At 53.6% G+C, this 16,188-nt stretch overlaps 1 protein-coding gene across 1 annotated transcript; it reads right to left on the reverse strand.

Moving 5' to 3' along the window:
• Positions 1 to 7,384: 7,384 nt before the first annotated feature.
• Positions 7,385 to 14,845, reverse strand: LOC129737293 (ribosome-binding protein 1-like). The gene is made up of 8 exons (XM_055726009.1): positions 14,759 to 14,845; positions 11,196 to 11,600; positions 10,497 to 10,645; positions 10,150 to 10,272; positions 9,812 to 9,964; positions 9,380 to 9,477; positions 8,486 to 8,639; positions 7,385 to 7,423 (listed from the first exon to the last, which is right to left on the reverse strand). The coding sequence occupies exons 2-8, from the start codon at positions 11,578 to 11,580 to the stop codon at positions 7,385 to 7,387; spliced, it is 1,101 nt and encodes a 366-aa protein (XP_055581984.1). The 5' UTR covers positions 11,581 to 11,600; positions 14,759 to 14,845.
• Positions 14,846 to 16,188: the final 1,343 nt, after the last annotated feature.

A 16,188-nucleotide genomic window follows, 5' to 3' on the forward strand; every position in this document is an offset into this window, starting at 1 on the left:
CTTTTGTTTCTCTCAACACCTATTTAATTCTACTGCTGAATATTTAAAGAGGTAAGATGCTCTGCCAAAGGTTTAACTGAACTGCTGGTTCAGGTAATGGCTGATAAACCTCTCAAGTTTTAAGCAAAATACTATCTATTGACACAGGTAATTTTCTTTGTGTAGAAAAACAAGCTTTGATTGAAAAGTTTGTGAATAAATTAGTTGACAAATATAGCTCATTTTGCTATCTACAAACCAATACTGACTTTTATGCAGAAACTGATTATTAGCAAATATTTTCCAAATAGCTCGCAGAAGCAACATTCAGCTGAGTAATTATTCTTGGAACAATTCACCACACTGCTGCCTCTGCGCTCATAGCACATGCGCACGTGGGTGCCCAAGCCATATGGCATTGTTCCTGCTTCCTAAGTAATTGAAGCGGGCAAAAAACAGAAACAAAATGAACCCCAAATTACAGCTACTCTTCAGTTTTAATTTTGAGCAAGCGATTACACGTGCTAAAATTCTTGAATATTTGTGAATTCCGAGTTATTTCACTGAGCAAACCAGTAGCAAGGCAAAAAACCTCCTGCAATGGCAACCACAATACAACTTCTCCCAGAAGGTATCACAACACGATCACGCGTTTCATTCACAGAAACATAAACCAGCCTTTCTTCAACTCATTCAGCCTGCTCTGTTAGTTTTTCATCATAGGACTCAGTGAGTCTGAAGTTCTGCTCAAAGCAGTCATTTGCTGCAGAAGAAGGTACAGCTGCATCCAAGTTAAGTTTTTCTGAGTGTGTCCTACTGGACAGAGACCAAGGGGCTCTGCAACTGCTTGGATAACACTGGAGAAGGCATTTCTGTTTCCCGTGCCCTCGGTGTTGAGAAGGACGTGAGACCACACAGTTCCACAGCCCCAAACCCCTGCGAGCTTACCCTGTCACCCAGCCCACCCGCTGCTGCCCCACAGGGAAACTCTTCTGCACACAGCCAGGTCAGGGCACACAAGCCCCAAAGAGCTGTGCATCTCAGTGGTAGAGCTGAAGGAGTAAAAGAGCCCTGAGAGGTCAGGATTGGGTCCATTTGCTTTTTTCCCCTCAAACACCCAAAGTTTCAAGGAGGTGTCCCAGGAATCTGAACAGAGGTGCGGCTGGAATCTCTTGGGGTTCTTCAGCTCTTGTCTAATTCATAAATTTCCCAACAGCTCACATCAGGCACTCTGAAGCAGAGCCCAGGTTTATGGCCTCCCTTAGGCTGACATATTCTTATCTGCCCACAGAACCATGGGGCTCTGGTGCCTTGCTCTAGAACAGGGAGCCCAGGACTGCCACAGCCAGGCTCTGGTGGGCAGGGGAGGTGACCCAAGCCCCATCCCACCTGCCAGCTCACACATTCCTGGTTAAGCACAGCTCGTCCCTCCCCTTTGAGGGCCCGTTCAGTTAGCTGCGGCTTTATTCCTCTTACAAACCTCTGCAGCTAACTGGCAGCTAGCTGATTTCATGCCCTTCGCATCCACTAAATACAACGGCTCATTTATAAATACCTTTTCAAGCTTCCCAGGCAGTGCCGGGATGCTGGCCAGCACAGCTCCAAAGCCAGGTGCGCAGACCAAAGGCAGAGCAGGGGGCTCGGGGCGCTCTGGCAGGGGATCCTGTGAGGTGTCCCCGTGAGGCACGGCCCGCCCAGCAGCGGCCCGCCACAGGGCCCGGCCCAGCCCCTCGGCCGCGGCTGCCTGAGGAAAACCTGCTTCAGGCCGGGTGAAACAGCGCGGAGACAAGGAGCTGTGAGGGAAAGAAATGCGAGGAAGGGCCCTGCGAGCACGGAGGGCAGGGAAGGAGGGAGCTGCAGGCGGGGGATTGCCCTGCAGCCCCCGGAAACGAGGCCTGTTCCCCCTGTGGGGCCGCAGCCCGCGGCGGGCGCTGGCGCCGGGGCCGGGGAGAAGCTCGGGCGGGAAGGAGCGGCAGCGAGGAGCCGCCGTGAGCTGAGCTGAGCCCCCGGCCCCGGCGCCACTCAGAGGGGGCAGAGGAGGCGGCTCATGCGAGAAACGCAGTGAAGCACCTAAAAGCCGACAGGCAGCAGTTGCACAGCTGACAGGAACCACCGAGAGGCAGGCAGGAGCCTCAGTGGCTGCGAGAGAAGGCCTGGGGCTCGGCCCGCTCAGCTCTTCAGAAGGGACAGTCAGTACTGGTGCAGAGGAGCTAGCTCCACAAGAAGGGCAATCGGTAGCCTTCTGACAGGGTTGTGCTAATTGCTGAAAGGAAAACTACTCATGTGATAAGAGTCAAGGACAACACTAGGATAAAATAATTGTGGCAGTGGGAGATCACGACCTCCTACTCAGATGGCCCCCCTGAAGACAGTGAATCCCCCGCTCGGGGAGCATGCTCAGTAAATTTAAAATGAACTGTACCTTTGAATTGAAGTGAGAAAGCAGCTGACCAATACTTAGTAGGTGTAGACTTTGGGCAGAACTAAACAACTTCACTGTATAAATACGTATTGTGAGTACAAGTAGGTGTGCAAGTTAGGAGGAGCAATCCCCTTTGCACCCGGCACTGCAATAAACATACCTGCGTTGTAACTTACCCAGAATTACAGAGTTTAATTCCGCACGACACCTGTTTGAAACTATCAGGCACAGCACGGATGTTTGAAGGCAGCGTTTGCTTCAGCTGTCCCGTGGGAGTCAGCCTGTGCAAGTGCCTGTAAAGTGACTCAGCATCTCAAGGCTAACATGCAGCGCCAAACTGGAGTAGAAAGTGGAGCTCTAAGGACATGACAGACACGACAGGCCCCTCTTGGCTGGAGCTGCACCTGCTGTGCAGGCTGTGCCACAGCCAGCAGCTTCTCCCCCATGTGCTCCCTGCCCCAGCAATTAGCCTCCTTATTTCTCAAGTGAATGGCATAATGATGATGTTTTTTCCCAGCGCCTCTGTGGTCAGCGTGGTGAAATATCAAAGGGCACTCACTGCTGGAATTGCCATTGTCCCTCTTCTTTGCAGAGACTGAAAACAGATGAGCAGATCTGTTTGACAAAGAAGAGCTGAGACATGGAGATTGCCCTTGCCAAAAAGATTCTTGTCTGTTCCTATCCATTCTGCTTTTAGTCAACATCTTCTCTTTCCCAGTTACGGAAAGAACTCCTGTTTTTTCATACCTATGTGCCTTTGTAAATGTAAGAATCAACATTTCCTCCTCTGCATTGGAATATTTTAGAGGGCATTTAAAGAAAAGCTTAGGATTGCTAAAAAGTTCTAAAAACCGGAATTGTGTTCTTGAAGCTAGAGAATTCATTTTCCCCAAGACGTTTCATTCTATCTAAATTGTAGGAGATCAGGCCATTTTTGTGGCAGCCTGACTAAAGGCTGATTTTCGTAATGGGAATAGCACAGCGCAGCTCACTCTGAAATACTCTCCAACAGATCTGGTAAAACTCGGAGAACTAATCGTTCCTTACATGGCTTCACAGATGATAAAATCATGTGATAGCCAAGCAGTAAAAAAGGAATAAATTTTTTAAATCAGGGTTTTTTCCCTGTGGAATGGTCAGGTCAGTAGTAAAAGAGAGAGGTGGTTTAACAATACACCTCGTTTCTAGTTCAGATTTCTAGTTCATCTCTGGATGTTGAAGCAGAAAAAGGAAAAGGGCAGTTGGCTACTCTGTTTTTTGGGTAAGCATCAAATGGTATTAGGTGGAAACTACAAAAACTCCAAGGAATAGAGGCGAGGGATATTAGAAAAATGTTAGATGTTGCATAGATGGTATGTCGAAACAGGGATCAACAAAGGAAACCACTAATACTAAGTTGACAGCAGCCTTCAAGAGCACTCAGAAGGAACGAGGAAATGATGCTTTCAGAGGAAACCTGCAAAGTAGAATGGGGGCTAGAGGATGAGGAAATGGAGTGTTTGATTGATACTGGAGCTACATATTTGGTTTTGAATACAAACAGGCATGAATTGAGATGTAATATGATAAAAGTTATTGGTGCCACGGGGGAAGTGAAACGACGGCCTTTCTTTCAGCCACTGAAACTTAAAATTGGAAAACAATGGATAACTCATGAATTTCTTTACTTACTGGGAGCTCCAAAGCCCCTAATAGGCCAGGACTTATTGGAAAATCTAGAAGCTCAAATAATGTTTAAGAATTGGAGTGGAACATGTTATGTGGGTTATATACGCCCCTTCTATTTCCTACTACCAGGGGAGAACAGAGATAGTTTAGGAGTTAGGACATATGATGACCTTAATCGATATCAGCGGTCCATTGGCACTTCTGTAACAGGCGGTAGTGATCAGACTTGGGGCCCAGGGAAGTGGACCCCTCAACATAACCTACAACATTATGGACCTGCTACCTGGAACCCCAGTGTGTGGCTTAATGGTGCTCGAGAACCTATCTGTAATCTAAATCACATTATTCGATTGCAGACTGTCCTAGAGATCACTACTGACGAGACAGCGCATGCCCTTGACCTATTGGCAGATCAGGCTACGCAAATGCAAACAGTAATATTGCAACATCGCATGGTTCTCGATTACCTGCTAACCGAAAAAGGAGGTGTTTGTGGTAAGCTAAATTATTCTAATTGCTGCTTAAAATTGACGATAGCGACAAAATTGTTCAACAGATTACTACAGGAATCCGAAAGCTGGCCCATGTCCCAGTCCAAACCTGGAAGAGCCCAGGTTTAGATCTATTTTCATGGCTTCATGTAGCCCAAATATTAAGCGTATCCTCTTTTTTGTCTTACGTGGTTTAGCCACATTTTTGGGTTTGCCATCTATTATTTCTTGTTCTATCCGACTTATTCAACATGTGGTAACTCAAATGCAATCTGCAACAATGGCAAATGCAAAACGTTATAAAAACTTCGCATAATCTATACACCACCTAATCGGCCAACAGTTATAGACATTATCTAGGATGCTTTCATTTTTATCTTAACTTTTCATATATCAATATAAGGTTTTAAGACTATAGATAATTTTAGGTATTTGAGGTTGTTGTTTGTAAGTATCAACAACGCGTGAGATAAGCCATAAGGTGGGAAGGAAGAAAAGAAAGATTTGCACAAGAGCTCACAATCAAGGGAATCGCTGCTGCAAAAGCAAAAAAGAAAAAGCTGAAAAGCGGAAAAAGATCGCATCACTTTGCTGCACCTGCTGCTGGGGGGCTCTCGCTACCGGGGGCTCTCCGAGGGTGATGGCCACCCTGCTACGCTCAACAGCTTGCTCCAGCCCAGTTTGCAATGCTGGTAAAATCCAGGCGTTCCCTGACTTTTTGAGGATCTCAAAGGCAAAAGGTATCAGGCCAGGCATGCTGCAGACATGACAGTGCTGTCACTGGCCGTCCTTGGTTCATGAGGTCCTTCCCATGCGCCGCAAAGCCCAGGTAGAGAAACTGAAGGCTAATGGTGGCTGCGGGGAAAAGCTCTGCTCACCGGGTTTGTCCCTCCGGTGCAGGGAGATGGACCTGCCAGAGCCCGGGGTACTTGTCGGGTATGCAGCCTATGCACGTACAACAGGGCTGGGGGTTGCAGCGGCAGCAGGGCTTGTAGTGAGTGCGTGGGGTCTCAGCTGCCGCGCAAGGGGCTGGGGCCACCACCTCCCGGGGACACAAAGCCCTCTGGCCAGGTGCGGCGCTCCATCACCTCCCATCCTGAGAGGCACTGCAGGCAGTGATGGAGGGGTGTCACCGAGCCACCCACCGGATCTGGGGAGGCGGGGGTGGTCCTTCTCGCGGCTCAGCGTGACCCCCCAAAGGTGCTCAGCCCATTTCTGCAATGAGCATTGACGAGCTCAGCACTGATGGGTGCCCCGGCTTCTGGGGGCGGCAGCCCTTGCTCAGTCAGCGAAGCCCCAGCTAGCTCGGTGCCTCTGGACAAGGGTGGGAGGCAGGTCTGGGGGGCAGTGGGGGGCTGCGTGGGGGCTCTCAGCTTGCCATTCCCTCAGCCTGAATTCAGCAGGACCCCATCTTCTTGCCTGATCAAAGACCCCACAGCCCAAGTGTGACTTGCACATCCCTTCTCCATCATGACCCAGAAAGCTGCAGTGCTGGGGGGACAGGACACGTGTCTACCCAGTCCTGCCTGCGTGGAGTCTCTGCTGTGTCTGATATAGAGGCTGAGCACATGCTGACTTCTCTGGGAGCAAAACGGAGGCGCGTCTGGCCTTCATCCCCGTCCTGGCCTTGGTTCTTCACACACCCAGCAGGTACCAAGTACTTTGGGGGCCTTTTCCCCCCACCAGCTCCTCAAATGCCGCTGATGTCAGCGCTGCGCTCAGCAGCTTTATTGTGAGGAGACAGGCACCGAGCTGTGACATGGTCTCTGCCATTCCCTAAGAAACCAACTTGAAATAAAACAAAAAGGAAAAATTAAAAAAAAAAAAAAAGCCACAAGAAGGGGAGAGAGAAGGCTGGAGAGCCCGGCAGTGCCCAAGGACCACCACCACGCAGCACCCGCAGGGTCAGAATTACAGGGGTGCGCTGAGGCTTAAGCGAGCAGGAGCAGCCTGCGCCGGGCTGGCGTGGCTGTGCTGCTGTGCCCTGTCCCCACGCTCACGCTGCTCTGCCCTGTCCCCACGCTCAGCCTGACCCCATGGCAGGGGACCTCGGGGTGCACCGCCAGCGTGAAAACACACGTGGCTGGAAGGGAAGGGTTCTCTCCTTTGCGTGTCTTGGAGGAAAAACAGAAGGTATGGCTGTTTGCAGCACAGCGAGCAAGGCGGGGAATAAAGGATCTGCTCCCGGCCACAGCTGGGTCCTTCTTCAGTGACCCCAAACACCTGGCTGGCTTGCAAACTTAATAAAAAATGATCAAATATTAACCGGGCAAATGAAGCAAGGATAAGCTCTTTTCACTACGTCATTGTAATTGCACCGACACCCAGAAGTACACAAAAGGATACGTGCCAAGAGCCACCCATCAAAGAGAGGCTTCCTTCCGTGGTGGCTCTCACTTTCACACTTCTTTCACTCCAACCAACAAAAAAAAAGGAAAATAAAAAGAAAAAAATAGAAACAATAGAAAGGGAAAAAATAATTGCAGCAGTTGATGTACAAGCACAGTCTTCCCTTTTCACACATGCGTGGGTTCTGCCTGCCCCGACGTGGCCGGAGCGTCTCCCTGGGGAACAAACTGTTGGTTGTACAAAACACTATGAAGATTTTCTTACAAACACATGCCTGCAGTGTTTACTGGTTGGGGTTTTCTGCAATTTTATTTTCCAATAATAAATATATTATATAATATGTAATAATAAAAATGTTACTAAACCTAGTTTCAAACCTAGGGTTTAGGTCCCTACTGGCTTGTAACTTTTATCTACAGTAAAGTCAGTATATGTTTTTATTTTTAGGAGCGGTAAGGTCTAGCTCATAGACTGGTCAGGCTGAAGTCCCTTTCTTCAAACCTTCCTCTTCCCCCTGGAGAAGGAAAACAGAGGTGGGTTACTCAGCTGGGTCTCAACCTTATCCTCGTGGCAGCTCAAGCATCAAAGCATTTCACAGGTGGGCCAGGTCCTGCCTTTTGAGCAGGGAGAACCATGACCACCATCTCCTATGCTCCCCGAGCTTCCCCAAAGCCACCCAGATGGCTTCTGGCAGCAAGTGCCACCTTGTCTCTGGTTTTCAACCACTGCCTGACACGCGCTTCCCCCTGCCCTCCGCCAGCACCAAGGGGAGGGATGGTTGTGGCCACCACAGGGACCATTTCCTGAAGCTGTTCATTCACTTCTTTATGGTTTCTGCCCCTCTGGCCAGTTGGTCCTGGTAACCTTCAGTAGCTCCTGGAGTTTGGTTGTTTCCTGGTCCAGGTCCCTTGTTATATTTTTTACCAGTTTTTCCTACATAGGAGTCAAAAGAAGGCATCTGCCTGAGCCTCCCTTGGCCCTCTGGTGACCTTCCCCCCTCCAGAACATCTCGGGTCACCTCAGGTCTGCACTGAGCCGCCGCGGTGGCCACAAGCCAGCGATGCGCCACTGCTCCAGCGGCGTGCTCAGAGGCCCTACCTGGGAGGTGTCCTTTAAACACCCCTAAACCCCCAAATCCAGGCACCCCCCGGTGACAACAAACAAGCCACAAGCTCTACCTCGTGCACCAAGGGCTTCAGAGTCGAGAGGGAGCACCCACGTCCTCGTGAGCACCCGCTGGCAGGGGCCACTGGGTTTCCTCTCTCACCTGAGGCTACCACTCATCAGGGTGCAGCATCTAGGCTTCCCCCCACCCTCACAGCCGGCTGGTGAGCTTCACAGGTGAGCGAGAACGGCTCCCACCAGGGCAGCGTGCCCCCTGGGCTTTGCCGGCGATGCGCAATAGAGCTCCTGGCATGTGACAAACTGACAGGGGGTCCGCCAGGCAGCTCGCTTTCCAAATGCGGATGCTCATCTCCCCCCGAGCTCTCCCCATGGCCAGCCCCATGGATCCCACACAATTCAGCCACGCGCCCCGTCTCTCTGAGGGGAGCAGGTTTGCAGGCGCTTGCCTGACCTGCAGCTGCTCCATCTGCATCTGCAAGGCTGACGCTTTGAGCTCCAGGCTCTTCCTCTGCTGCTCCTTTCGCTGCAGCACCTTTGACTTCTCAGACAGCTCGTTCTTCAGCTTGGCGTACTCCTTCCGCAACCTGGCCAGCTCAGGGTTGTGCCTGCACCAAGAGAAGCAGCGTTATTCCAGCCCGCAGGCCAGTCAAGCATCCCTGGCGTTACCCAGGGGGAACACATCCCCCTGTGGGCCTGGTAACAGGGCTTGAAACATCTCAGCGGTGGCGTTCGCCTGTTTCTGGGACACGCCTGGTCCTTCAGGGACGGGGTGCAGAGAGCTGACACATCACTTTTCAAAAGCTGCGTTTCCATCACAGGAGGCATTCCTTTCTCATGAAGGAGAAGTCGCAAGGATCTGTGTTCCCAGACACAGCAGAAAGCACTCTAGGCAGCTGGAGTCTGCTCTGTAATTAGCTGGGCGCTGTTAATCACCAGCCATTTCAGACCTTCTATAGAAAGGAGCGTGACATTCTTCTCCCTAGCTCCTGTTTGTTCTGTATGCACCAGGCAGGTCCCCGAAGTGGGGAGCAATGCTGCAGCGCCTTCTGGTCCCCTCTGCCCCCCTCCGCTGGCATCAGCACAGGTGACCCCAAAGCAGAGAGGGTTTCCCCTGCCCTTCCACTTGGGAAAAACATCCTTGTTTCCCCTGCCAGGCCCCCAAAAGCCATTTGGCAATCTCTTCCTCACTCCCTCCTCTACCTCCAGCTAGCTGGGGTGCCTGTAGAAGCACCCTCCAGAAAGCGGGTGGCCAAGCCTGATGGACAGCCACCCCCAGGGCTTGCCACTGCCCCAGGCTTGGCCACCCGCTTTCTGGAGGGTGCTTACTACACGGCCACCAGCTAGCTGGAGGTAGAGGACATCCCTCAGCATGGAGTTCTCCTGCTGCAGGCGAGCCAGCTGCGTGTTGGGTCTGTTCTCCAGCTGCTCCTGCAGGGTCCGGATCTAGGGAGAGCCCAACAGGGGTTAATGCCGCCACCGCCGGTCCCTCTGCTCCCTCCTGAGAAGCCCACCCCATGAGCAAGAGGGACTGGCAAGGAAGCCACAGCGAGGTGTCTGCTGATGCTGAGAGCCCCGGGGCTGCCGCATCCCATGAGGATGCTCCCACCTCCCTCTTCTAGCTTGAGCACCACGGGGCAGGAGCACTGCGGGGCACTCGCCCCTCCCTGAGGCTCTGGTCCCGTCGTCCACCTCGGTCTTCTCCAAAAGACCAGCACCTGCCACCGAAGGCCAGCCGGCAGCCAGCGGAGGAAGCTGCAGAGCACCGCGTGGGGCTCACCTTGTCCTGGAGCTGCTGCGTTTTCTGGGCATGGTCCTGGTTGATGGCCTGCGTGCGTGCCTGCACCGCTGCCATCTCCTGCTCGCGGGCCAGCAGCTGCTCCTTCAGCTTGCCCTCCAGAGCCGTCACCTTAGCCCGCTCGGCCACCAGCTCCTTCGAGGAAAGAAGCCACCCGGTCAGTCCTGAGCGTAGGAATTTCCCTGCTCTAAGGGGACTTGAAACAAGTGGCCTCCGAGCTCAGAAGGCTTTAAAAAGTGTAACCCTTTCGGAGGTGCCCCCATGCCGTGAGGGGCAGGGCCCGTGCCAGGGGTGCCGGAGAGGGCTGCGCGGGCACTTACCTTGCTCAGCTCCCGCCTCTTGTTTCTGGCAGCGGCTGCAGCCTCCTGCTCAGTGGCGAGCTGCTTCTCCTTCTCCTCCAGCCGGCGTTTCAGGACAGCGACCGGGCCACCCTTCTGCATGGCCTGCCGGCACAGGGTGGCACATCAGCGGGGACCGCCACCGACCGATCCAACCCCTCCCCCCCACACGCACAGGATCATGCCCTCTGCCCCAGGGAAAATTCAGCTCCCGTCTCTAAGGCTGACCCTCGGGGGACAGCCTGCCCGAAAACGGGCTGCCTTCACCCCTCCGCACCCCCCGAGGCTCGGCCCGGCCCTGGCGGCCACAGCGGTGCTGGCAGCCCTACCGTGTGCCAGGTGTCCTGGACGATGCCCGCTTTCTCCCTCAGGATCTCGATGAGCCGCTGGGCCTCCCCCTCGCTGAACGCCGTGCTGCTGACCGTGGACACAAGCGTCTTGTAGGGCAGGTAGAGGGGCCCATCCGAGTCCGCAGGTGCTGGGGAGGAGAGAGGAGGGGTTGGGAGCGCTCGAGCCAACGGCAGGGGCTGAGTAGCATCACCTCAGTTGACTTCAACCCCGTAAGTGCCATTTCACGCCAGCAACCGCCCAGATGTCCACAGCCAAGTTTGATACCTCTCTAACCGAAAGCAATGTGACGAGCGCTGGGGACGGCGCTCACCACAGACAAGCGTTCCCTGAGCCAGCTGCCACCTCTGCCTGGCTCTGCTCCTGCTCCTGCCGCCCTGCCACCGCCCTCCATCACACTGAGCGTTTCCAGCCAGAGCTGGGCACGCTTTGCTAATGCCAGGGAGCAGAGACATGGTGGGGCATCAGAAGCTGGACTCCATCGTGACACAGCCTCCCTAGGGGACATCGCTCCACGCAGCGGTGCCGGTGGCGCAGAGCAGCAAGGTCGTCTCCTGCCTTTCACTAGGCAGGTTCGTTCCAGCTCTTTCTTTGCTAAGGGAACGAGATGACTCCAGCCCTTCTCCTATCCCTCTGCTGGCTTACTCAATGGGGATATACGCAGAGGAACTTGGCCTTACCTGGCTCGCGTTTCTTCTCGGATGCACCTGCCTTCTTGACAGGTCCATTAGGCTTCTGCTCCTCATGGGTTGGAAGAACATTTGGTTTCTTGATAGTGACGGAGCTGACAGCTGGAGCACTTTGGTGCTGCTCTGCGATCTTTCCGTTTCGTTTCTCTTCCTTTTCCTTTCCTTTTGCTTTTTTCTCTACAGCTTCCTCTTTCTGCTTTTTCTCTTTTTTCTTCAGCTGGGCGGTTTCATTGTATTTGCCTTGCTTGGCCAAGGCTTCCTCAGAAGGAAGGAGGACCTTCTCCAGGAAGGAGAACAGGAAGATCCCAATGGCCAATACCACCGTCAAACCTCCAAAGACTACAACATCCAGTGTTGGAGGTTCATAGGCATCCATCGTGCCTTATTCTTCTGTGCCTGCAAGACACCAGAACAACAGTTAGTGGGGACAACAAGGAGGTGCAACGGCCTCTCTGGGAGCAGGGAGTGTCCTATGTCCATCTGTGTTTTCAAATGGCACCACGCTCCAAAAAGTGCTCAGGATTCACACACCTCTAATGAGGGCAACCTGACGACACCCCATCCCCCCACCCCAGGTTTGTGCTCCTGCGCAGCACAGCCAGCGCACAGTGCTCCATCCGCACCGCAGGGACCGCCTGTGCTGGCTGCAGCAATCTCCAGAACAACCAAAGAGGGGGAAGAAAAAAGCAGGGGTGCAACCAGAGAGAGCCATGAGCACAGTGCCCATGACATGTCCAATGGGACGCTTTTGCACGACCCTGGGCTGATACCTGCAGCCCTGCGGCAGTAAGAGAGCCCGTTTTCAGACTGCCTGGTGCAGTCTGGCCAAGATCTGGGCTCTCCCTGGGGCACCTGGCCTTTTCTCTGCACCCAGGCGCAGGTGGAAGTGCATCCAGGGTCTCAGCTTTGGAATAAAACACCCCCCCTGGCAGGGGAAAGCATGCACGGGAGAGCTTTCCCCAGCTTTGCAACAGCCCTGGCCGCCTCCCTTTGCCACCCGCGCCCTGCGGCACTGCTGGCCTCTGCCCAGCCTGGCAGGGAGGATGCGCGGTGACCGCATCCCACTGGGTAGCTGCTCCCAGCGGCCAGTGATGAGAACCAGCCCAGCAATGATGCTACAGGCAGCACACAGAGAACCAAGATGCTACCACCTCCTTGAGATGCAAACACCAAGAAAAGGCCTAAGTTCAAGCCAAAGAAAAGCAGAGCATGGCCATTAACCGTCTCATCTCCCCGGCAGATGCCCGCAGGAAGAAACGAGACTTGCAAAGGGAGTGCTGGATGTGGCACTTCTCTTTCCACCTCTGCCATTAACTGGCGGGCAAACCGGGCACAGGGTCCTTTCCCACCCTCCTCTCCACGCTCAGGTTCTCCACCCATGACACACGGAGCAGCAGCGGAGACCGTACTGCCTGGTCTGAGACCTGGCAGGCGGGGTGCAGCCCCACGCGGAGGAAGATGCTGCTGCCTCCACTCTTCTTAACCGCTAACCGAAGCCCGTCCCGAGTCTGGAAGCCAGTCTCTTCCGCGCTGTCCCACTCGCGCGTTTCCCCCGTGGGGGCATCACCTCCACGTGGCTCACAACCCCCCAGATGCTGCAGTCAGGCAGTTCATCGGCGCAGGGGCACTTCCCAGGAGGTGCCCGGCTGCGCTTTCTCGTGATCAACGCATCAAGCCCTCGGCTATCAGAAGTTCCCACCCCGCACCTAACTGAAAACATTTTCAAATTTCCTCTTGAAGAGGCTGCAGGTTGAGGAGGGAGGGAGGGGCTGCAAAGGGAGGAGGCAAAATTAAGGCTATAACTAAGGAGATCAGCACCTTTTCAAAACCTCGGTGCTCGCAGGGAGAGACCTCAGAGCCTTTCCCTTTCTAACAGCCGACAGCGGCAAACTCACTCCCAGCCGAATCCGCACCGGTGCAGCCAGGGGGACACAGTGCAAGGAAAGTGTCACCTGCAGCCCCCAGGGGGGTTGTTGAGGGATGTTTCAACCAGCAGCCCAGCTCTCCCTGCCCGCCTCTCCAAGCACCCCAGCCGAAGCAGCAGAGAGCTGGCAGGCGGGCACGCTGCCAACGCCAGCTGGAACCAGCCTCCCCCGGCAGGGCCACCTTCCTACCCCAGGGCACCGCTCGAGATCCCAGCTGATACTACAGGCATCGCTACCCCAGGTCCGCCCAGGCCGTTTCGATTTCAACGGCCTCAGCCGGCTCCATCCCAGCACAGCTGGTGCCAGCTCCCTCCCTCCTGACAACGCAGCATCACTTTGGGATGGTCCCCATCGGGCAGAGGGATTATTCCTAACCTGCAGGGTGAAAAGGGCTGCGTTTCCTCTTCCTGGCAGGAAATAGAAGCGAGGGTCCAGAGAACATGTACCCACGTCCTTCTGCTGGCTTTAGGGCCAGACCAATGCTCCCCGGAGTGTTCCGGGGCGGAACTGAGCGCCCTGCATTCCTCACCTGGCAACCCCAATGTGCCGTGGTACCAACAGAGCTGCTGACCTCACAATGCCATCGCCAACAGAGCTGCTGACCTGCTGCTGCCACCAGCCAACAGAGCTGCTGACCTCACACTGCCACCACCAGTAGAACTCCTGACCTCCCAATGCCACCGTGGCAGACTTAGGCCAAAATTTGCAGCTCCAGCTTAGGGCAAGGGCATCGCTGACTGATGGCAAACGCCCTCCAACCCCACCAGCTGCTCCCGCCACCTCCCAAAGCAGCTGGATGCTGGTTTGGGCTTTGGGTTTTGGTTGGGGTTTCTTTTGGGATACTAGTGAGAGATGAGAACTTCGCAAGTGAAATGCCCTGTGACGGAGCTCAGATGAGCTCTGGCTAAAACTTACAAGGTGTGACTGAATTTTGGAGGCAGTAGAACTGTGCTCAGGACAAGAGCAGGTTTTGCAATGTCTGTGACACCATAGCTGTGCCATGCAGAGCAGCACATCTGCACCACACAGGCTGGAAACCGTTAGATTCCTTCCAGAGCTGCTGCTGTGGCAGAGGACGTTCAGCCCCGTGTCTGTTGAAAGACACGATCTCAAACATACTGTGCAATGGTAGTAATTAGCAATGCGCTTGATTTAGAGGTGTGGTTGTGATTTCTCATTTGAAAAGGCACTGCGTCTCCACGTGGAGAAGCAAAGTTCTAGTCAGCCTGTCAGACACCGCTAACCAAGGAGTCAACACCTTGCTGCAGCATTCAGAAATGTCACGCTAAGCCGGCCTGGCTTGTAGCCAGAGAGCGCTGCCCCCCCCTCGCTTCCTCCTGCTGCACTGGGCCACAATCTTGCAGCCTGCAAGACAGACAGCATCGTTGTGCAGCAGTGCCAGCCTTCACAGGACAGCTGGCCAGTGGACTGGAACTACCCAGGGAGGCTGTGCTGCACATGCGGAAGTTAAAGAAAGAACTCCTGACAAAATGCAGCTTCTCTCCGCATCAGACAGGCTTGGGTTGGGCTCCCCGCCCTCCAAGAAAAGAATCCATTGTTGGTGCCTTGGAGCAGCAAAGCCTTTCTGGTCTCTACAGCCCAGATTCTCACTCTGATTCTTTCACCCACCTCTCCAGAGCCAGCGGGAGCAGAGTCAGCCATTGGAGCCTGCTTGCGTGTAGCCTCCTCACCCGCCGTATCCAGGGTAGCCCTAGAAAGGAGAGATCCGCTCCTGAGAGAGCCTGCGGTGACAAGGGGACGGTCTGAGCACGCATGTAGTGAAAACGTTCTCCCTGGTGTTTCTACATTGCTAGTTGGCGTGTAGCCAGATGTCTCCTCTGACACCCGTCGGGGAAAACCATCCAAATGCCTAAGCTAAGGCAGGACTTACCTGCTTGGGTGACCCGATTGCCTCTTCTAATGTTACTACCAAGTGTGTTTGATTGATTACTAGCATGTTGGAATGCCGCATTATTGTGCGTTTTGCCTCTTTTTTTAGGCAGAAAGCATGAATGCCAAGCAAACGGGCCAGAGGACCTGACCGAGCTTGCATGGCTGAGAAGCCAGGAGGCTCCCTGGTCGTAGCTCTTGAAGCAAGTCCCGTGTAGATGTCATGGAGTGCCACAACTCTACAGGCATTCCATGTTTCAATAGATCAGTCATGTAAAGCAACCATTCTAGGCAAGGGTTTCCCTAACTGTAGGGAAGCTGTCTGGTAGAGTAGGTTTTGGAGATGTAGCTCGTATGTACAAATGACCCTCAATAAATCCCATCTAAGGATTCCTCTTGGTGTATTAATATTTGCATGGGTTGCCCGGCAGCCCAACACTGTCCCCGATGGATTAACACTAAAGGTCTCCCAAAATTGTTGGTCCAGTGCTGCAACGTGTCAGTGTATCACGGGATGAAAGGGCGGTGGGTGGGTGGGTGGGTGGGTGGGGTGAGAACAATCTGGTTCCTGCTCTTAATTTTCTAAACTGTAAAAAGCAAAATTCAGTCAGTCTTTTGGAGGCTACTGGTCAAATTGCCAAGCTCAGAACCCGTTTCCCCTGTAACCATTAAATACAAAAGTGAAAACCTCTAGTGAAAGTTAGGCTAAAACGACCTGTTTTAGGCACAAAAACTGGGTTAAATTCTTCGTGCTTGCAGTTGCAGAGCAGTACTTATAAAGGCTAATTCTGAAGCGAAATAGCGATAAAATAGACACACTTTTCTGGAGAAATCGTCCTAATCCACTCTTGTAAACTCGCGGTGCAGGAAACAAGAGTTAAAGGTTCACTCGTTCTAGAGGGTCAGTGTTCTTGTTGTGAAGTGCCTTGAGTTCCCTTTCAGCCTGAGGGATTCTATAAAAACGGCTTTTTGTTGGCATAGTTGAATTTAGAACTACCTTCGTTTCTCTCATACGCACTTACTAGCGGGTCAGATGCTTCTGCGAGACAGAAGCGGCACTGTCCCCGCCGCTCCCGGCACAGCAGCAGGCTGCGCTGGCTCAGCCGCAGGGCCAGGGAAATGGTGGTCCATGACCTCACGCAGCATGTGCCCTCTCTGGCCACGCTGCG

The sequence above is a fragment of the Falco cherrug genome, chromosome 13, assembly GCF_023634085.1.
Source record: "Falco cherrug isolate bFalChe1 chromosome 13, bFalChe1.pri, whole genome shotgun sequence".
Taxonomy (NCBI): Eukaryota; Metazoa; Chordata; class Aves; order Falconiformes; family Falconidae; genus Falco; species Falco cherrug.

What these genes read in the sequence shown, in the direction of transcription:
- LOC129737293 (XM_055726009.1), bottom strand. Translation starts at nt 11,580, where the DNA reads ATGGATGCCTATGAACCTCCAACACTGGATGTTGTAGTCTTTGGAGGT. An exon ending in CGAGAAGAAACGCGAGCCAG is followed by an intron (nt 10,646 to 11,195) that starts GTAAGGCCAAGT and finishes TCTCCTCCCCAG; the next exon opens with CACCTGCGGACTCGGATGGG. An exon ending in CGCAGCAGCTCCAGGACAAG is followed by an intron (nt 9,478 to 9,811) that starts GTGAGCCCCACG and finishes GGCTCTCCCTAG; the next exon opens with ATCCGGACCCTGCAGGAGCA.